The sequence below is a fragment of the Pollachius pollachius genome (assembly GCF_949987615.1).
Source record: "Pollachius pollachius genome assembly, chromosome: 6".
Lineage (NCBI taxonomy): Eukaryota > Metazoa > Chordata > Actinopteri > Gadiformes > Gadidae > Pollachius > Pollachius pollachius.
The window spans coordinates 1,812,651-1,834,669 of NC_136939.1; the positions used below are offsets into that span (position 1 = coordinate 1,812,651).

The window sequence follows — 22,019 nt, forward strand, 5'->3', positions numbered from 1 at the left end:
GCGCGCATCCACGGGTCGGAGGTGAACGTCCAGGAGTAACCCGCACCGCGTCACATCGCACCACTCTCTGCTGTTCATAGAGATGAGCTCAGCATGATCTGTGTGTCGTTTCATCACCAGTGAAGATGTCAAGGTAAACCCGGACCCGGTCTACTATACACAGCGTCTGGATCTGCAGAGGAGGAAGGATTGCGTGCCACTTCTTCACACAGGGTGAGCGCCTTGTGTTGTGTGTGGCTTCCTACTTCGCTGGTGTCTTCTTGCTGTCTGTGTTGGCCCTGTCACTTGACGTCCAGCCCGCCGGCCCAGGCCACGCGTGTGTACACACGCACACAGGTAGACACCACACTTTGCATAGGAACTCCTCAGTTCCGAGTCGGCGGCGTCGTTTACTGGTTACCTTTCATTCATAATCACGGATTATGCAGCGCTCGACGCTATTCTCTGCGTAATTGTTGTGCTGTTCTAAGTGGTTGAAGCAAACTGTGTGTGTGTGTGTGTGTGTGTGTGTGTGTGTGTGTGTGTGTGTGTGTGTGTGTGTGTGTGTGCCCGGTTTTTCTGGTCCCACAGGTAGGTGGTCCCGAGGTAAGATGTTGCCCATAGGGACCCTGAAGGGAAACCGAGATGTGCTTCACTCCCTAGTAAACTTGTGTCGTTGCGTTGTATTCTGGTATGCGGATTGTTCACATTCCCAAAGTCGGAATCCGTTCCTAGAAGTCCTAAATTGATGATTGTCATATCCTATTTCTAAAAGGTTGGCTTAACGTTCCCTGTTTTAATTGTACTTATTGACGTGAGCCAACGTTTGATGGTTTCCGTTTGATCGTTTAAGCTTTGGTTTCAGGTTCTCTGGGTTTCGTAGTAGAAAGCCAGATCATGCAGGCTCTTTCACGTGTGTCGTTTCGTTCTGTTAAACCCTGGTTAGACCTGGACGCTCTGCAACAGACGGTATCAGCCGCCAAGCTACGATTTCACAAGCTCTCCTGCAATATCATCATTTCATTTTTTTTGTTTAGTTTATGCAACATGACAAACAACTGGTGACCTTATGGTGTTACTCTGTCCCCGAGGGTGGACCCTTAAGTCTTTCAGCATCCTCTCTCTCTATCACCTCATCACCCCATCTTCTCTCACCCTCCCTCTCCTTCTCTTGCCTGATGTCTCTCTTTCTCTGTCTGTCTGTCTGTCTGTCTGTCTGTCTGTCTGTCTGTCTGTCTGTGCTTCCTCATTTGTCTCTATTGCCCTATAATCTCATCCTCTTGCTCTCTCTCTCTCTCTCTCTCTCTGTCTCCCTCTGTCTGTCTCCCTCTGTCTGTTTGTCTGTCTGTCTGTCTGTCTGTCTGTCTGTCTGTCTGTCTGTCTGTGTCTGTCTCCCTTTTGCCATGGAATTGTACCCTAGCGTAAACAAAGCACAAAATGTTCACACAGAAAACCTAGACGTGTTTCAGTGAGGAGATCGTCACTAAGACCCCTGTCATATACTCAGTATTAACATGAATCCCCCCCCCCCCCCCTTTCTCTCTCCCCAGTGGTAGCAGCCTGTTCTCGCCCTTCGCCCCCCACCATGGCCCAGCCGGACCCCCCTCCCCACGCCCGCAAGAAGCCGGTTCTGGGCGGTCTGCCCTCCCGCTTCGTGGTGGGCTCGGTGTCGGAGGAGAACTCGGAGGACGAGGCGGTGGGCCGGCCGGACGGCGCCCTGGAGGGCAAGGAGACGCCGCGCTCCGACTCCCCTGCCTCCTCCCTGGGCTCCGACAGCACCTACGAGACGGGCTTCGACAGCAGCGACGGCACCCTCAACAACCTCAGGTCAGAACCCAGAACCCCCACCAACCTCGGGTCAGAACCCCCACCAACCTCGGGTCAGAACCCAGAACCCCCACCAACCTCGGGTCAGAACCCCCACCAACCTCGGGTCAGAACCCTCACCAACCTCGGGTCAGAACCCAGAACCCCCACCAACCTCGGGTCAGAACCCCCACCAACCTCGGGTCAGAACCCAGAACCCCCACCAACCTCGGGTCAGAACCCAGAACCCCCACCAACCTCGGGTCAGAACCCAGAACCCCCACCAACCTCGGGTCAGAACCCAGAACCCTCACCAACCTCAGGTCAGAACCCAGAACCCCCACCAACCTCGGGTCAGAACCCTCAAGAACCTCAGGTCAGTCAACCTGCGAGTTACAAACAAAGTCCAGACGGTCCCTTGTTGGCGTTCCTCGTCTGTATCTGAGCCATGCTTCATTCACGTTGACCTTCAGGGCGTTTAGCAGACGCTTTTATCCAAAGTGTCTTACAATAATGCACATTTGTCAGAAGAAAGAGAAACAATAATATATATCGCTGTCGGTACAGTAAGGATGTTCATGGAACCAAGGGCCTAGCACCAACCATCGCTAGGTTAACCCATGCCCCGTACACAACAGAGATGGCTAGGGTAAGACGCTACACAATGCTAAGTACTATTAAGTGTAAGGACATACAATAAGTGCGAGTGCGAGCGCCTTGTCCGTATAGCAGTACAGGGGGCCAGGCTAGTGCGGTGGTGTCTAGCCTTGCACTCCCAGGCCCAACGCTCTGGGTTTCGCACCCACAACGTCTGCAGTCGTGGGCCTCCTCGAGCAAGCCGAACCCCTTAACCCCTAAAAATGAGTTCACCGTGGGCCTCTGCCGATAAAGGCCTCTGCTATCCTCTGGACGGGTGTGAAGCTCACAGGCTGCTGGGACTCCTGTTGGGACGTCCTCCGCGCGTTTAGTCTGCAGGTCTGAAGGTCTCCTCCACCGCAGTTGGAGCTGATTGCGATGCAGGCCTGAATGTACAGCGCACGTGAAAAATGTGGTCGCTCCAGCTTTACACTAGCACAAAGGCGCAGTCTTCATGGTGTGGCTCCTTTCCTTCTCGCTCCTTCGGTCTTGCTCTCCCCCTCTCTCTCCCCCTCTCTCTCCCTCCTGCTAGCCTAGCTTGATCTCCCGCTGTCTGGCTCCTGATTTTCTCTCCTTCCCTCTCTCTCTCTCTCTCTCTCTCTCTCTCTCTCTCTCTCTCTCTCTCTCTCTCTCTCTCTCTCTCTCTCTCTCTCTCTCTCTCTCTCTCTCTCTCTCTCTCTCTCTCTCTCTCTCTCTCTCTCTCTTCCCCCCCTGACCTTCTTTATTTATCATCTATGAATCTAATGTTGATTCATTCCCTCGAATGTTCAGCCTGGTGAATGAACTCCTGTCTCTTCATCCTCAGGGAACGATCTTCTATTCATGTCCCTTAAGCCAGGACCCTTCAGTTCTCTGCTTGCTTTCGGTTGGTTCTCTGAAGGCTGCTGTTGTCTGAACCCGGTACTCTTGGTTCCCTTGCTGTCTTCCCTCTGGAAGACCACGCTGTCCGCTGAGGCTCCGTGTTGGGACGGAAGGGATCTGGTGTCTAGACACTCGTATAGTTTACCTTCACCCAAGGAGATTGAGTTCCCAGAATACTATTTCACCCCGCTTTACCATTCGATGAAACCAGCTATTCCTTATCCATTATTCATCCAGGCTATCCCTAAGTCTAGGCTAGTCTGAAAGCCAGCCTAAATGCTAGCCTGAACGCTAGCCTAAATGCTGGCTTAAATGCTAGTCTGAATGCTAGCCTCATTGCTAGCCTGAACACTAGCCTAAATGCTAGCCTTAATGCTAGCTTAAATGCTACACGATTTTCTGGATGTCAGCACCAGTGGTTGGCATGTGTACCGGTTTTGTGTGGTCAGTTTCACGGCTCGCACGGGCGTGACAGCACTGAAGGGGGAGGGGAGGGGGGTGGGGCAATGAATACTTGGTATAGTATTCTATTGTCTCTGGTCGCTGTGGAACAAGAACGACTCAAACCAACGCTGGGCTGGTTGCTATCCCGGGAACCGGCATTCTGACAGTAGCTCCCTCTCTCAGTCTCTCCCTGTCTCCCTGTCTCCCTGTCTCCCTGTCTCTCTGTCTCTCTGACTCCCGGTCGCACTGAATCTCTCTCACTGACTCACTGTCTCCCTCTCTCTCTGTCCCACTGTCTCCTTTTCTCCCTGTCTCTCTGTCTCTCTGTCTCTCTGTCTCTCTGCCTCTCTGACTCCCTGTCTCACTGTCTCTCCGACTCCCTGTGTGTCTCTGGTTCTCTGTCTCTCTGTCTCTCTCTATCACTGACTTCCTGTCTCTCTGTTCCACCGTGTCCTTTGCTCCCTGTATCCCTGTCTCACTGACTCCCTGTCTCTCTGTGTGTCTCTGACTGTCTCTCTCTCTTGCTCTCGCTCTCTGTCTGGGCGTGTTACACTTGCTCTCTCTGTCTGTTCCCCTCCCCCCCCCCCCCCCTCTCTCTATACCCCCCTCCTCTCTGTGACACAAGAATGCTGCGTCAGTTCCAAGCAGTCAGCCTGACAAACGGGCTGGGGAACTGCCACACCTTCCCTCCCCCTCCCTCCCTCCCTCCCTCCCTCCCCCTCTCCCCCTCTCTGGGGTGGGGTTCTGCTCCGGTTGGAGACGCCAGTCCTGGCATGTTGACACACTTCTACACCAGGGAACCTGAGCCGTCGGTTTGTGACGGCACCGCGTCCACCTCGCTTCTGAACCCCTGGTCCAGACACCCTACCTGGTCCAGACGCACACACACCCTACCTGGTCCAGACACACACACACCCTACCTGGTCCTGACACACACACACCTTACCTGGTCCAGACACACACACACACCCTACCTGGTCCAGACACACACACACCCTACCTGGTCCAGACACACACACACCCTACCTGGTCCAGACACACACACACACGCTACCTGGTCCAGACACACACACGCTACCTGGTCCAGACACACACACACCCTACCTGGTCCAGACACACACACACACCCTACCTGGTCCAGACACACACACGCTACCTGGTCCAGACACACACACCCTACCTGGTCCAGACACACACACACCCTACCTGGTCTCGACTGGGTCACCCCGGCTATCGCCGTGTATTGTTTACTCGTGATGTTTTATGATTACTCAATCGATTTAAAAAAAATAGTTCAAGAAATAATCATGTTTCCCAATGAAAGTTATTTGCAGTGTGATCGGTGTATGTACTTTACTGATGGATTCTGATAAGAGCTGGTGTTCTGGAAGTTGCTCTGATATCCTTGGCCTAACAGAAACTCAACCTTTCAGAACAATGATTTCGACCTGGCTGAGATGAACCGTCCTGGCTACCTGTACATTCATACTGAACTTTTATCTGAGGCGATGTACAAGTGGGGCTGAGAACAATCATAGCGGAGACCAGTTTGATTATGCAACAACAGAACTAAAACCATATCTCTATAATCCTGATGTTTCTGTCGCCTGCAGTCCTACGCTTTCAGCAGTCCTACGCTCGATCCCTCGACTCTCCAGGGCTCGTCTGGAGGACTAGCTATGGTTGACTAGAACCCTACGCTACAATAACCATATATTCTAGATAAGACACGCTTCTCCAATGCCCGACATCTACTTTCACCTGCTTCTGGCTCTGCGAGGATGTTTATGTCTTTATACCTGACGGTTTACAGACACCGCTGTCTATAAAGGACAGCTTCGGTTCAATATGGCCACAACCTAACTGCGCTCCATAAATCTCTGAACACGTGACTAGCAGAAGCAGGCAGGATGGTCCATATGGTTGGATGTTTGACTCTCAGTCTAAAGGTTGTGGGGTTTGATCCCCATTGTCCGCAGCCTACCCTGTAGCTGTAGGGCGACCTATAGTCGAAGATAAGTGCTCGTGGAAGAAAGGATATCAGCGTGATTGTTTGGATGAATGTGCTTTTCAGTTTGAGTTTGAGTTGAGCAGCTGCCCGTAACTTAGAAATAAGTTACATTATATGGACCTCTTCCCCTCTGGTCCGACCTGATATGTCAGACAGCGATCCGGATGGTAGGACTTGAATGGAAGACCTTTTTAGAAGTGTCGATATGGATGGAGGGGTTCTTCACCACACAGAGAACCGTGCTATAGACTGCAGAGCAGTAGACGCGTGTGGAGGCTTCTGGGTCCTAAAGGTCCCGGGTTCTAAAGATCCCAGGTTGTAAGGTCCCGGGTTCTAAAGGTCTGTGCGGTTCTAAAGGTGTGTGCAGGCTCCGTGGTTCTAAAGGTGTGTGCAGGGCCCATGTTTCGAAAGGTGTGTGCAGGCTCCGTGGTTCTAAAGGTGTGGGTTCTCTGTGGTTCTAAAGGTGTTTGCAGGGCCCATGGTTCTAAAGGTGTGTGCAGGCTCCGTGGTTCTAAAAGAGTTTGCAGGGCCCATGGTTCTAAAGGTGTGTGCAGGCTCTGTGGTTCTAAAGGTGTTTGCAGGGCCCATGGTTCTAAAGGTGTGTGCAGGCTCCGTGGTTCTAAAGGTGTGTTCTCTGTGGTTCTAAAGGTGTGTGTTCTGTGTGGTTCCCCAGACCCAGCATGTCGGGTCTCCACCTGGTGAAACAGGGCCGGGACCGCAGGAGGATCGACCTCCAGAGGGACTTCACGGTGGCCTCGCCTGCCGAGTTCGTCACGCGCTTCGGGGGGAACAAGGTCATCGAGAAGGTCAGAGGTCATTTGGTTTATCCATGATGTTTATTTGTCGGCTGATATTTATAAACATACTTTTATTGCAGATACCATATTGATTATTCTCATCCGTGGTCGTTTTTCGCAGCTCTTAACAAGGGAATAGAACAAAAATGTTTTTATGATATCGCTCAAACCCGTCGGTTAATATCAGCCGTACTCACGACGTTCCCGCTATCTCTCGGATCGCTGCAGGTCCTCATCGCCAACAACGGTATCGCCGCAGTCAAGTGCATGCGGTCGATCCGCCGCTGGGCCTACGAGATGTTCCGCAACGAGCGAGCCATCCGCTTCGTCGTCATGGTGACCCCGGAGGACCTGAAGGCCAACGCAGGTCAGCGTTTTGTCGGGAGTGCGCTCCGAATTAAATCGTAAAAACACGAACTACTGTGAGATTTAACAACCATTAAGTTCTGGTTGCTTAGGCTAGAAGTAGCCCCTCCCTAAGATTAACCCAAAAAACATTAACAACGCTAATATTTATTAAAGATGTTCAAATCCGAATTGTCCCGTTAACCTTTGACCTTTTAACCTCGTCTCCAAACAGAGTACATAAAGATCGCAGACCATTACGTCCCAGTGCCCGGAGGGACGAACAACAACAACTACGCCAACGTAGAGCTCATCCTGGACATCGCCAAGCGTATCCCCGTCCAGGTACGACCGGCTGCTGACGCTGTGATGCCAGCTAGGTTGCTAGGTTACGTTAGCATTCTTAACCCATGGGTTGCTAACTATGAATGGGTTCCATAATGGGACGACTGCCTTCTCTGTTTCATTATGAGATCCTTAGTGTGTTTAAAGATGGAACTGAGGGAATACTGTTTTGATTAAAAATGTAGAGAACTTAAATGTAAACGTAATTCTTTGCGATAACTGAAACGTAAATATTTCACTCTTCGGACATGGTAGTAACGAGAATGTGTCGTTGGTTTGACTGCATGAAGTACCTGCTGGGTCCTGGGTTCTATGGTAGCTCAGCAGGTGACCCAAGGCCCGGGTCAAAGGTTGAGGAACCTCTGGGTTCTGGGTGTGTTGAACCTCCTTAATTCGGACCTTGTTCTGGCTCTTTGCTACCAGGCGGTGTGGGCTGGCTGGGGCCACGCCTCGGAGAACCCCAAGCTACCGGAGCTGCTGCACAAGAACGGCATCGCCTTCATGGGTGAGTGGAGCGTCAGTAGAGTAGAGCTCACCCCGACTCTGCAGAGCATTTTCTTCCTTTCCTTCTTCCTCACTGTTCACCCGTTGTCTTTGTCGTCCGTCGTGTGATTCTACGTGTATTGATTGGTTTGTATAATGATCGGTTTGTGTTCTGCCCCCAGGTCCGCCCAGCCAGGCCATGTGGGCGCTGGGAGACAAGATCGCCTCGTCCATCGTGGCGCAGACGGCGGGCATCCCCACGCTGCCCTGGAGCGGCTCAGGTCAGCTAGCCCTCCAGCTAACGCTAACCCACAGCCTTAAAGCTAGCCCTTCAGCTAACGCTAACCCACAGCTCTAAAGCTAGCCCCACGGCTAACGCTAATCCTTCAGCTAACGCTAACCAACAGCCTTAAAGCTAGCCCTTCAGCTAACGCTAACCCACAGCCTTAAAGCTAGCCCTTCAGCTAACGCTAACCCACAACCTTAAAGCTAACCTTTCAAGTTGCTACAGTCCACTGGGTACCATGATAAGTCCTTTAGAAGCTAACCCACACTCATCTATTCATTATCCTTTGGGAGAGCTAACCTTAGCTCCTTAGCCTACTGTTATCCTTAGGTAAACTAACCCTAGCCCTTCAGATAACTATAATCCCTAGTGAAGCTAACCCTAGCCCTTCAGCTAACCGTAATCTTTAGGGAAGCTAACTCTAGCCCGCTCAGCTAGGTGTTATCCTTTAGGGAAGCTAACCCCTTCAGCTAACCATAATCCTTTAGGCAAGCTATGCTATCCCCTCAGGGAAGCTAAACCTACCTTTCAGGAATGCTCAGAGTTTCGTCCCTACCTTCCTGTGTCTCGCAACATAATAATTTACACATTCCTGTTCGGTGAGGCGTTCTTAGGAACTGTTACAAAGTACAAGGACCGCTTTGGCAGCATTGTACCTGACTAGAGGTGATCTCTTTTTACAACACAGGCGTTTCCAGTTGTAAATTACAGGATGTTTATTTTGTTTGCCTTTTGCTGCAACTAACAATATTGTGTGAGTTAGCACTAATTCAATTTTATTTGTACAGCCCTTAATCACAGGTACAGTCTCAAAGGGCTTCACAGGCAATACACTTATTTTATTTATACATAATTAACCGTTAATTTTGTATAAATAAATATATTTATCACTATTGTTGAGGATGTGTCAAAAATGTCCACGGGCCTTCTCTGCCCCTTAAGCCACGGGACTACGTCCTGATGCCCGCTGTATCTTTCTCATGGTGTACACGGGCAGCAGTGGCTCAGGAGGTAGAGCGGGTTGGCTGGTAACTGGAGGGTCTCTAGTTTGATCCCCGGCTCCTCCTAGCGGAGTGTCGAGGTGTCCCTGAGCGAGACGCCCCCCCCCACCCCTGACTGCTCCTGTCGAGCTGGCTGTCGCCCTGCGTGGCTGACTCCGCCGTCAGTGTGTGAATGTGTGCATGAACGGGTGAATGTTAGGCAGTATTGTGCAGTATAAATGCAGTCCATTTACCGCTTCCATTCGAGTGTTGACGTCGTGGTCGCGTTTCGCTGCAGGGCTGACGGTGGAGTGGACGGAGGCTGAGCAGAAGAAGAAGCTCATCAACGTGCCCTCAGACGTGTACGAGCAGGGCTGCATCGCCGACGTGGAGGCCGGCCTCGAGGTCGGTACCCCCCCCCCCCCCAGCCAAGGGAGGTGGACTCATGGTGACCGTGTTCGACTCCCAGACGAAAGGTCCTGGGTTCGAACCCCGACGTCCGCGGTCTACCTGTAGGCCTCCTGGAGTGGGATGACCTTTAACCCCTAGCTGCTCCTCAATGACCTGTTTCTGAGAGTCTTTACTGATAGTGTTTGCAAAATAGTGAGAATTTACACTATAATACTATAGTACTATAATGGATTAGATTCAACTCCTTTATCATTGTGCCGAGTCCAGAGACAACGAATAGTTAGCTTCTAACCGGAAGTGCAGAAAAGTAGTAAGATGCAGAGTATGTGCATGTAATGATAATTTATATGCAGTGTCTACAGTAGTAATAGAGAATAGTACTAATTATAGTAATGGTAATGATAGAGAAAGTACTAATAGTCGTCGTTATGGTAGTAACAGTATTAATAGTACTGCTGTGTGTGTGTGTGTGTGTGTGTGTGTGTGTGTGTGTGTGTGTGTGTGTGTGTGTTTACAGGCTGCCGAGGTGGTGGGCTACCCTGTGATGGTGAAGGCCTCCGAGGGAGGCGGAGGGAAGGGCATCCGCAAGGTCAACTGCGCCGATGACTTCCCCAACCTCTTCAGACAGGTGAGTGGGGGCGGGGCTTAGGGTGGAGGGGGTGTGGTCTGGGGTGGAGGAGGTGTGGTCTGGGGTCTCAGTCCTTTCAGGTCTTCCGACGTCTCGCCGGCCAGAAGGTGAATATCGATCAGGGGCGACTATCGCTAGCGGAATAAAGAGTTGGAACCGGGCCAGTCCGCTGTCTCTGGTTCACGTAAAATATGTATACACTCAATTTACGTAGAAAAATATGTTTACGCTCCGTTCAATTAGAAGAATATGTTTACAATCATATCTTATGTTTTGTTTTTTTATGTTTGCCCTCATAGTTTACGTTGAAAAATATGTTTACACTCAAAGTAAGATACCGAAAAAATGATGATTTATTTGCTATAAGAATGTAAACCCTAGTCGTGTCTGTCCAAACATCCCCCAGCCCCCCGGGTTCACTCAGTGGGGGGGTCCAACGCTCCGTCCCTCCCGTTCCCCACCCCACTAAGGTGCACAGTGCCCCAACCTCACCTCTGACCTCTGACCCCTCACCCCAGGTCCAGGCGGAGGTCCCCGGCTCGCCCATCTTCGTGATGCAGCTGGCGAAGCATGCACGCCACCTGGAGGTGCAGATCCTGGCCGACCAGTACGGCAACGCCATCTCCCTGTTCGGGAGGGACTGCTCGGTGCAGCGGCGGCACCAGAAGATCATCGAGGAGGCGCCCGCCACCATCGCCACCAGCGACGTCTTCGAGGACATGGAGAAGGTACGGCGCCGGGGCCACCACCGTGGTGTTAGGGCGGAGGCTGCACCGTGGGGCACAGGTGGAGGCTCCAGCTGGAGGCAGTGTTCCACGCCTCACAACACCACCACCGCTGCTGTGGTTCAAAGGGACGACGACGATGGGTTTCAGAGAGTGTTTGTCTCCTGTTATCGTCGTAATAACCTCATAGTTTCACATTTTTGATAAAAATTGAGCTTTCATTATTTCCTTCTGATCGACAATATCCTGCGGTTACTCAAAACATCCCCCCCCCCCCCTTTTATCTGATAGTATTGCGTTGTCAAGTCCTTTTGGACACAGGATGGTTGAACGGCTTGAGTGTTCGATTCCCGAGCTCCACCGAATATTAGCAGAAAACATTCTGTGCAGAAATACAAATGTTCAATATGCAACATAATCAACAGAAAACATTCAATTATTTGAAAGATATATATTTTTATTGAAACGTCAATCAATACTGTAAAAAAAGGTGGAAAGAATAGTTGGCTGTGACGTGAATGCACAAAGGAGGAGAATCCTAAAATGCTCACACTGAGATCAGGTAAGGTCCTGCAGCATTGTGTTGAGTTCGTCCTCTCCCCCCCCCCTTTAGTGTGCGGTGAAGCTGGCAAAGATGGTTGGCTACGTGAGCGCGGGCACGGTAGAGTACCTCTACGGGAAGGACGGCAGCTTCTACTTCCTGGAGCTGAACCCCCGGCTGCAGGTGGAACACCCCTGTACTGAGATGGTGGCCGACGTCAACCTGCCCGCCGCACAGCTGCAGGTCAGACGCACGCACGCACGCACGCACGCACGCACGCACGCACGCACGCACGCACGCACGCACGCACGCACGCACGCACGCACGCACGCACGCACGCACGCACGCACACACACACACACACACACACACACACACACACACACACACACACACACACACACACACACACACACACACACACACACACACACACACACACACACACACACACACACACACACACACACACACACACACACACATGCATGGACATGCATGGACACGCACACACATACACACCTGCATGGACACGCACACAGAAACACACACACACACACACATGCATGGACACGCACACACATACACACCTGCATGGACACGCACACAGAAACACACACACACGCATGGACACGCACACACACACACCCATGGACACACACGCGCATGGACACGCACACACACGCATGGACACCTGCATAGACATGCACACATGCAGGCATAGACACAAGGGCACACACACATTGAGGCAAACAAACACACACACGCATAGACGCTCGCGCACACAAGCCTAGACACCCGCATAGACACACACATGCATAAACGCGCACGCACACAACCTCACACACACGCATCAACACGTGCGCGCAGACACATACACGCACACACAGATAGACAACAACACATACACAGTAATGCGTACCAGGGTAAACTCGTGTTCCTCACCCACAGTCATGTGTACATGCTCATAAATGGATTCATGCACGCAATCCCTCAGTTGTACACAAACACACAACCCCCCCCCCGTCTGTCTGGCTAGAGGGAGCCTCTAGCCTCCCCCAGTCAGGGTGTGTGTCCGTCTCAGTGGGGCGCTGGTCAGCCAAGCGCCGACGCCCCGCCCACCTCGCCCGGCGGCCCCCCGTATCCATGACAACGGCGTGAGAGGCACCGGGACGAGGGTTAACGTGGCGGCGATGGGTCACGTGGTCTGGGCCGCTGTCGGCTGTGTGTGTGTGTGTGTGTGTGTGTGTGTGTGTGTGTGTGTGTGTGTGTGTGTGTGTGTGTGTGTGTGTGTGTGTGTGTGTGTGTGTGTGTGTGTGTGTGAGAGGCGGAGATACTGCGGTTGACTCTTTGTGTGTATAGTGTATCTGACTGTGTGTGTGTGTCTAACGTATTGTGTCAGACTCATTTTTGGTGTGTCTGTCCAGCTGTGTGTGTGTTTGTGACACTGTGCATAGTGTTCCCCTGACTGTGTGTGTGTATAGTATATTGTACGCGTGTGTATGTAGGTCAGGGTGTGTGTAGTATATTGTGTGTGTGTGTGTGTGTGTATGTAGGTCAGGGTGTTTTGAGTTGTGTAATCAAGCAGCAGACCTTTGTCTTCCTCGAGCACGAAGGGGGTCGCACTAAATCACATCTCAGATTGGATACCAATGTTCACATGTTCCACAGGCATGAGGAGGCGGGGGATTGCATGTGATGTTATACTGGAACATGTATCCCAGGCTGTGGATGCTTGTGGCCAAACCTTACAACCCTATGGGGGTCGCTACTGGGAATAGAACTCCCAACCCTGGCGCTGTCAATGCCTTGCAATGCCGGTTGAATAACAGGGAATCAAACACCAAATACATGCTCTACCAGTTCATCGTTTTGACCACCTAGGTATATTTTACATTGTATTTAAACGACAACCAATCACCTGTTCTGTTTTAATTAGCTTAATGAGCCTAATTTGTGTATTGGTTCATGAGACTAAACTCTTGGTGTGTGTGTGTGTGTGTGTGTGTGTGTGTGTGTGTGTGTGGGGTCCAGATCGCCATGGGGATCCCCCTCCACCGCATGAAGGACATCCGGATGCTGTACGGGGTCCATCCGTGGGGGGACTGCCTCATCGACTTCGAGGGGCTGTCCACCGCCCCCTCCCCCCGCGGTCATGTGATCGCCGCCCGCATCACCAGCGAAAACCCAGACGAGGTACAGTGAGCAAGGCAGCGTGGGGAGCCATGAGTGGATTTTAGGAATTGTATTTGCATGTTTCGTGTTTATAAAAAATGTTAGGATTATGAATTACATTTTCTTAATAGTGCATTATTCAATGTTTCACTCAAAACATTTTACTAAGACATGACCAATAACAGTGAGTAACAAATATCAATACAATTGCATTAACATAACATTGAAACCTCTAAAACCAGTGTTTGTGTGTGTGTGTGTGTGTGTGTGTGTGTGTGTGTGTGTGTGTGTGTGTGTGTGTGTACATCTGCGTGTGTGTGTGTGTGTGTGTATCTGCGTTGCGTGTGTGTGAAACCTCTAAAACCATTGTGTGTGCGTGTGTGTGTGTGTGTGTGTGCTTGTGTGTCTGCATTGCGTGTGTGTGTTGTTCTGCGTTACGTGGGTGTGTGTCTGCAGGGTTTCAAGCCCAGCTCCGGCACGGTGCAGGAGCTGAACTTCCGCAGCAACAAGAACGTGTGGGGCTACTTCAGCGTGGCGGCGGCCGGCGGACTGCACGAGTTCGCCGACTCCCAGTTTGGACACTGCTTCTCCTGGGGGGAGAACCGCGAGGAGGCCATCTCGTAAGGACACGCACAGAGAGAGAGACACACACAGAGACACACACCGCGCAAACGGAGAGCCACACGCACGTACACTCACAAAGAGACTCACGCTGAAACAGACGCGCACACACACACACACTCACAAAGAGACTCACACAGAGGCACACATGCACACACACACACTCACTCAGAGACACCCACCGTGCAAACAAAGAGCCACAAGCACGTGCACTCACAAAGACACTCACACAGAGGCATGCATGCACACTCACACACAGACTCAAAATAAGAAAGACGTGACCACACACACACTCACAAAGAGACTTGCACAGAGACACACATGCATATTAACTCAAACAGAGACCCACACATACGCACGGCATCACAAAGAGTCTGAATCACCTTCATTGCTAATTTGGAGATGTTGTTTTCTGAATAACTTGTACATCCCTGAACATTCATACATCTAATGTGGAAAACTTCTACCTTGGCTGAACTGGGGAAAACTAGGGGAGTTCATTGTTTGTTCGCTGATACAGCAGACCGGACCTAGTTGTGAGGCGTCAGCATGTCTCAGGATACAGAGGGCACACTGTCAGTTTTTCCTTGCTCTCTTAAATGCTTGTCCTTTAAAGTGTTACATAATGTGTTCCCTGCCTCTGTAAAGCTCTATGCCAGCCTTTGTGTTTTGAGGCTCGCTATTTAAATCTAAGTACCTTTCCTCCAACTCTTTAGCCACTGACACAACACAGTCAAAGCAAATGCATCACTTGAGACGTGTCGACCGGTGCTGCATCATGTCCTTCACCCTCTCTCCTCCTCGTCTCCGTAGCAACATGGTGGTGGCCCTGAAGGAGCTGTCCATCCGAGGGGACTTCCGGACCACGGTGGAGTACCTCATCAAGCTGCTGGAGACCGAGTGCTTCCAGTCCAACAGCATCGACACCGGCTGGCTGGATCGCCTCATCTCGGAGAAGATGCAGGTACGCCCTCTCTCGCACGCCCTAGGACCGGCTGGAGGCTAAAGGCTAGAGGCTGGAGGCTGGAGATGTAGCTGTTGGACCTTCTGTCTGCTAGAGGCTGGAGATGTAGTTGTAGGACCTTCTAGAGGCTGGAGATGTAGCTGTAGGACCTTCTAGGTCTAGAAGCTTGAGACGTAGCTGAAGGACCTTCTAGGTCTAGAGGCTGGAGTTGAGCTGTAGGACCTTCTAGAGGCTGGGGACATAGCTGAAGGACCTTCTAGACTCTAGAATATAGAGACTAGAGGCTGGAGACATAGCTGAAGGACCTTCTAGAGGCTAGAGGCTGGAGTTGAGCTGTAGGACCTTCTAGAGGCTGGGGACATAGCTGCAGGAGAGATATTTTGTGGGGCGACGTTGTTCACAAGGAACTAGAGACGCTGAGGTTGTTTGAGATGAAGGGTTTTGACGTGTGTGTGTGTGTGTGTGTGTGTGTGTGTGTGTGTGTGTGTGTGTGTGTGTGCAGGCGGAGCGGCCAGACACCATGCTGGGCATCGTTAGCGGGGCGCTCCACGTTGCCGACGTCAAACTCCGGAACAGCGTCTCCAACTTCCTGCACTCCCTGGAGAGGTAAACCCCAGGAATATCACATCGTTACCGCTCGGTCGGTCACATCTTAACCAGTGACATCTTAACCAGTCACATCTTAACCAGTGACATCTGAACCAGTGACATCTGAACCAGTGACATCTTAACCAGTGACATCTGAACCAGTGACATCTAAACCAGTCACATCTGAACCAGTCACATCTGAACCAATGACATCTTAACCAGTGACATTTTAACCAGTCTCATCTTAACCAGTCACACACAAAGACACCGTACTTAGTGAGACATTGTTTCTGTATAGTTGAACGTTGTTGACGGCACGCTCTAGTGAGGACGAGAGGTGTTCCGTTAACATTTCTTCCTTCCGATTCCGGTATCAGTATCGGAACAGCTCTCGTTAGGACTTGATAACGTGCCGAGCCGTTTAGGACCTTAACTTCCGCTCTCCCCCCCCCCCCCCAGGGGTCAGGTCCTTCCCGCCCACACCCTGCTCAACACGGTGGGGGTGGAGCTGATCTACGAGGGCACCAAGTACGCGCTGACGGTGACGCGCCAGTCGCCCAACTCCTACGTGGTGATCATGAACAGCTCCTCGGCCGAGGTGGACGTCCACCGGCTCAGCGACGGAGGGCTGCTGCTGTCCTATGACGGCAACAGCTACACCACCTACATGAAGGAGGAGGTGGACAGGTACTACACTACAGCTACACCACCTACATGAAGGAGGAGGTGGACCGGTGGGGGCGGTGGTGATCAGATGGGTCCTGAGCCGGGCGGAGCAGGGATGGGAGATGGTCGATTTAGTAGGGGTGGGGTTATAAGAGATATTGAAAGGGCTGGAAGACATTAGACGTAGGGGTGGGTGGTGTTTTAAGAGATATTGAAAGGGTTGGATACATTAGTAGTAGTAATAGCCGTAGTTTGGTGGGGGGTGTTATGAGAGATATTGAAAGGGGTGGGGCAAGGGGGGGAAGACATGAGGCATAGTAGGGGTGGGTGGTGTTAGGAGAGATATATTTAGAGATACACCATGGGGAGGAGGGAGTTGATGTAAAGTATTAGTAGTGCGTTGTTATTAGAAATGTATTGGGAAAGGGAAAGTTGTAGCCATCAATGCAAACTTTAGTCTGAGACATTCATGAGCGTTATTTGCCGTTAGTTAACGTTTCTAACAGAATCCAGTCTGTCTGTGTTTCGCTCCACCTTAAGCTCAGGAGACGTGTGTGTGTTCCTCTGATGTCGTGTGTGTGTTCCTCTGACACCGTGTGCGTGTGTTCCTCTGACACACTGTGTGTGTGTTCCTCTGATGTCGTGTGTGTGTTCCTCTGATGTCGTGTGTGTGTTCCTCTGACACCGTGTGTGTGTGTGTTCCTCTGATGTCGTGTGTGTGTGTGTTCCTCTGATGTCGTGTGTGTTCCTCTGATGTCGTGTGTGAGTTCCTCTGACACGTGTGTGTGTGTTCCTCTGACACCGTGTGTGTGTGTTCCTCTGATGTCGTGTGTGTGTTCCTCTGATGTCGTGTGTGTGTTCCTCTGACACCGTGTGTTTTACTCCGACGTTGTGTGTGTGTGTTCCTCTGACACACTGTGTGTGTGTTCCTCTGATGTCGTTTGTGTGTTCCTCTGATGTCGTGTGTGTGTTCCTCTGACACCGTGTGTGTGTGTGTTCCTCTGATGTCGTGTCTGTGTGTGTTCCTCTGATGTCGTGTGTGTGTTCCTCTGATGTCGTGTGTGTGTTCCTCTGACACCGTGTGTTTTACTCTGACGTTGTGTGTGTGTGTTCCTCCGATGTCCTGTGTGTGTTCCTCTGACACAGTGTGTGTGTTCCTCTGACCGTGTGTGTGTGTGTGTGTGTCTGTGTGTGTGTTCCAGGTACCGCATCACCATCGGCAACAAGACGTGTGTGTTTGAGAAGGAGAACGACCCCAGCCTGCTGCGCTCGCCGTCCGCCGGGAAGATCATGCAGTACACGGTGGAGGACGGGGGTCACGTGTTCTCAGGACAGTGCTACGCCGAGATAGAGGTGGGGGGTCTGGGGGGAGCTCGACCTACGTGTGTGTGTGTGTGTGTGTGTGTGTGTGTGTGTGTGGACCGATGTGGGAGGGAGGTGTGCGTGATGTAGGATAGTGAGTCTGTGTGTTTGGGTGGAGGTGTTGTGTAGTTAGATGGTGTGCTGTAGGCTGGGGACTAAACCCACCACCTCGTGGCCCGGAGACAAGGTGGGTAGGTGATGAAGACGGTGGTGAGAGACAAGGTGGATAGGTGATGAAGACGGTGATGAGAGACAAGGTGGCTAGGGGATGAAGACGGTGATGTGGTGTTATGTTACCTGTAGGTGATGATGATGATGATGATATGTATAACCTCCAGACGATGAAGATGGTGATGTGAAGGTGATGATGATGATGTATTGTGTGACCTCCAGGTGATGAAGATGGTGATGACCCTGACGGCGGCCGAGTCGGGGTGTATCCACTACGTGAAGCGGACGGGGGCGGCGCTGGAGCCCGGCTGCGTCATCGCCAAGCTGCAGCTGGACGACCCCAGCAGGGTGCAGCAGGTCAGTGGGGGGGGGTGTGTGTGTCTGTGTTGGTACGTGTGTGTGTGTGTGTGTGTGTGTGTGTGTTGGTACGGGTGTGTGTGTGTGTGTGTGTGTGTTGGTACGGGTGTGTTGGTATGATCGTGGTGTGTGTGTGTGTTTGTGTTGTGTGTGTGTGTGTGTGTGTGTGTGTGTGTGTTGGTACGGGTGTGTGTGTGTGTGTGTGTTGGTACGGGTGTGTGTGTGTTGGTATGATGGTGGTGTGTGTGGGGGGGTGTGTTTGTGTTTGCTTGCGTAACAACAATGAGTGGATGGATTGATATAATGTATGTTAACCTGTTTGTTGTGTGACAGACAGACAGACAGACAGACAGACAGACAGATATAGCTACTGTGTGTGTCGATCTAGTTATTGTGTTGATAGATAGATAGGTATTGTGTGTGGTGTGTGTGTGAGTATGTGTATCTACACATTTATAGATGGATGGATCTATAGACATATAGATAGAGATATATCTATAGAGATAGTATAGGTACTGTTTGTTTATAATGGATGTATGGAGGTGTGTGTCTGACTGTGTGTATATAATGGAGGTGTGTGTCTGACTGTGTGTATATAATGGAGGTGTGTGTCTGACTGTGTGTATAACAGATAGAGGTGTGTGTCTGACTGTGGGTATAACAGATAGAGGTGTATGACTGACTGTGTGTATATAATGGAGGTGTGTGTCTGACTGTGTGTATAACAGATAGAGGTGTGTGTCTGACTGTGGGTATAACAGATAGAGGTGTGTGTCTGACTGTGGGTATAACAGATAGAGGTGTGTGTCTGACTGTGTGTATAACAGATAGAGGTGTGTGTCTGACTGTGTGTATAACAGATAGAGGTGTGTGTCTGACTGTGTGTATAACAGATAGAGGTGTGTGTCTGACTGTGTGTATAACAGATAGAGGTGTGTGTCTGACTGTGTGTATAACAGATAGAGGTGTGTGTCTGACTGTGTGTATAACAGATAGAGGTGTGTGTCTGACTGTGTGTATAACAGATAGAGGTGTGTGTCTGACTGTGTGTATAACAGATAGAGGTGTGTGTCTGACTGTGTGTATAACAGATAGAGGTGTGTGTCTGACTGTGTGTATAACAGATAGAGGTGTGTGTCTGACTGTGTGTATAACAGATAGAGGTGTGTGTCTGACTGTGTGTATAACAGATAGAGGTGTGTGTCTGACTGTGTGTATAACAGATAGAGGTGTGTGTCTGACTGTGGGTATAACAGATAGAGGTGTATGACTGACTGTGTGTATATAATGGAGGTGTGTGTCTGACTGTGTGTATAACAGATAGAGGTGTGTGTCTGACTGTGTGTATAACAGATAGAGGTGTGTGTCTGACTGTGGGTATAACAGATAGAGGTGTGTGTCTGACTGTGGGTATAACAGATAGAGACGTGTGTCTGACTGTGTGTATAACAGATAGAGGTGTGTGTCTGACTGTGTGTATAACAGATAGAGGTGTGTGTCTGACTGTGTGTATAACAGATAGAGGTGTGTGTCTGACTGTGTGTATAACAGATAGAGGTGTGTGTCTGACTGTGGGTATAACAGATAGAGGTGTGTGTCTGACTGTGGGTATATAATGGAGGTGTGTGTCTGACTGTGGGGTTGTGTCTGACTGTGGGGGGGTGTCTAACAGATAGAGGGGTGTGTCTGACCGTGGGGGGGTGTCTAACAGATAGAGGGGTGTGTCTGACTGTGGGGGGGTGTCTAACAGATAGAGGGGTGTGTCTGACTGTGGGTATAACAGATAGAGGTGTGTGTCTGACTGTGTGTATAACAGATAGAGGTGTGTGTCTGACTGTGGGTATAACAGATAGAGGTGTGTGTCTGACTGTGTGTATAACAGATAGAGGTGTGTGTCTGACTGTGTGTATAACAGATAGAGGTGTGTGTCTGACTGTGTGTATAACAGATAGAGGTGTGTGTCTGACTGTGTGTATAACAGATAGAGGTGTGTGTCTGACTGTGTGTATAACAGATAGAGGTGTGTGTCTGACTGTGGGTATAACAGATAGAGGTGTATGACTGACTGTGTGTATATAATGGAGGTGTGTGTCTGACTGTGTGTATAACAGATAGAGGTGTGTGTCTGACTGTGTGTATAACAGATAGAGGTGTGTGTCTGACTGTGGGTATAACAGATAGAGGTGTGTGTCTGACTGTGGGTATAACAGATAGAGGTGTGTGTCTGACTGTGTGTATAACAGATAGAGGTGTGTGTCTGACTGTGTGTATAACAGATAGAGGTGTGTGTCTGACTGTGTGTATAACAGATAGAGGTGTGTGTCTGACTGTGGGTATAACAGATAGAGGTGTGTGTCTGACTGTGGGTATATAATGGAGGTGTGTGTCTGACTGTGGGGTTGTGTCTGACTGTGGGGGGGTGTCTAACAGATAGAGGGGTGTGTCTGACCGTGGGGGGGTGTCTAACAGATAGAGGGGTGTGTCTGACTGTGGGGGGGTGTCTAACAGATAGAGGTGTGTGTCTGACTGTGTGTATATAATGGAGGTGTGTGTCTGACTGTGGGGTTGTGTCTGACCGTGGGGGGGTGTCTAACAGATAGAGGGGTGTGTCTGACCGTGGGGGGGGTGTCCCTGCAGGCGGAGCTCCACACGGGGGTCCTGCCGGTGATCCAGGCGGTGGCACTGCGGGGGGAGAAGCTGCACCGCGTGTTCCACAGCACCCTGGACCACCTGCTGCACATCATGAACGGCTTCTGCCTCCCCGAGCCCTTCTTCAGCATCAAGGTCAGCACGCACATAGATACACACACACACTCACACAAACTCGCTCACCCACACACTCATGCATATGTAAACACACTCATTCACTCACATGCAGTGCAAAGGTACACTCACTCGCTCACATACACACTCACTCACAAGCTCACATGCATGGATACACACCAATACACTCTCACACACTCACGCACACACTCCGTACTGACCATGAAGTATCATAATGTCTTAAAGAGCTGCTTTATGAATAGACATTATGAAGGTTATTGCGCATCCTGACCTTGTTCTCTCCTTGCCCCCTCGTGTGTCTCCTTGTCTCCTTGTTCCCTCGTGTGTCTCCTTGTCTCCTTGTTCCCTCGTGTGTCTCCCTGTCTCCTTGTTCCCTCGTGTGTCTCCCTGTCTCCTTGTTCCCTCATGTGTCTCCTTGCCCCCTCGTGTGTCTCCTTGTCTCCTTGTTCCCTCGTGTGTCTCCTTGTCTCCTTGTTCCCTCGTGTGTCTCCTTGTCTCCTTGTTCCCTCGTGTATCTTCTTGTCTCCTTGTTCCCTCGTGTGTCTCCCTGTCTCCTTGTTCCCTCGTGTGTCTCCCTGTCTCCTTGCCCCCTCGTGTGTCTTCTTGCCCCCTCGTGCGTCTCCTTGCCCCCTCGTGTGTCACCTTGTCTCCTTGTTCCCTCGTGTGTCTTCTTGTCTCCTTGTTCCCTCGTGTGTCTCCCTGTCTCCTTGTTCCCTCGTGTGTCTCCCTGTCTCCTTGTTCCCTCGTGTGTCTCCTTGTCTCCTTGCCCCCTCGTGCGTCTCCTTGCCCCCTCGTGTGTCTCCTTGTCTCCTTGTTCCCTCATGTGTCTCCTTGTCTCCTTGTTCCCTCGTGTGTCTCCTTGTCTCCTTGTTCCCTCGTGTGTCTCCTTGTCTTCTTGTTCCCTCGTGTGTCTCCTTGCCCCCTCGTGTGTCTCCTTGTCTCCTTGTTCCCTCGTGTGTCTCCTTGTCTCCTTGTTCCCTCGTGTGTCTCCTTGTCTCCTTGCCCCCTCGTGTGTCTCCTTGCCCCCTCGTGTGTCTCCCTGTCCCCTCGTGT

At 51.0% G+C, this 22,019-nt stretch overlaps 1 protein-coding gene across 4 annotated transcripts in view; it reads left to right on the plus strand.

Annotated features, from left to right (window-relative positions):
* Positions 1-79: 79 nt before the first annotated feature.
* Positions 80-22,019, plus strand: part of acaca (acetyl-CoA carboxylase alpha) — a 60,998-nt gene continuing 39,058 nt past the window's right edge. For all 4 annotated transcript variants that reach the window (XM_079738484.1, XM_079738485.1, XM_079738486.1 and 1 more), the window contains exons 1-19: positions 80-213; positions 1,530-1,806; positions 6,411-6,543; positions 6,763-6,901; positions 7,115-7,224; positions 7,648-7,729; positions 7,890-7,988; positions 9,272-9,378; positions 9,902-10,012; positions 10,531-10,740; positions 11,351-11,521; positions 13,313-13,474; positions 13,910-14,073; positions 14,888-15,038; positions 15,541-15,644; positions 16,086-16,313; positions 17,495-17,645; positions 18,048-18,182; positions 20,820-20,966. In XM_079738484.1, coding sequence (XP_079594610.1) covers positions 1,565-1,806; positions 6,411-6,543; positions 6,763-6,901; positions 7,115-7,224; positions 7,648-7,729; positions 7,890-7,988; positions 9,272-9,378; positions 9,902-10,012; positions 10,531-10,740; positions 11,351-11,521; positions 13,313-13,474; positions 13,910-14,073; positions 14,888-15,038; positions 15,541-15,644; positions 16,086-16,313; positions 17,495-17,645; positions 18,048-18,182; positions 20,820-20,966 — 2,646 coding nt within the window. In that variant the 5' untranslated portion in view covers positions 80-213; positions 1,530-1,564. The remainder of the gene's footprint in view (positions 214-1,529; positions 1,807-6,410; positions 6,544-6,762; positions 6,902-7,114; positions 7,225-7,647; positions 7,730-7,889; positions 7,989-9,271; positions 9,379-9,901; positions 10,013-10,530; positions 10,741-11,350; positions 11,522-13,312; positions 13,475-13,909; positions 14,074-14,887; positions 15,039-15,540; positions 15,645-16,085; positions 16,314-17,494; positions 17,646-18,047; positions 18,183-20,819; positions 20,967-22,019) is intronic.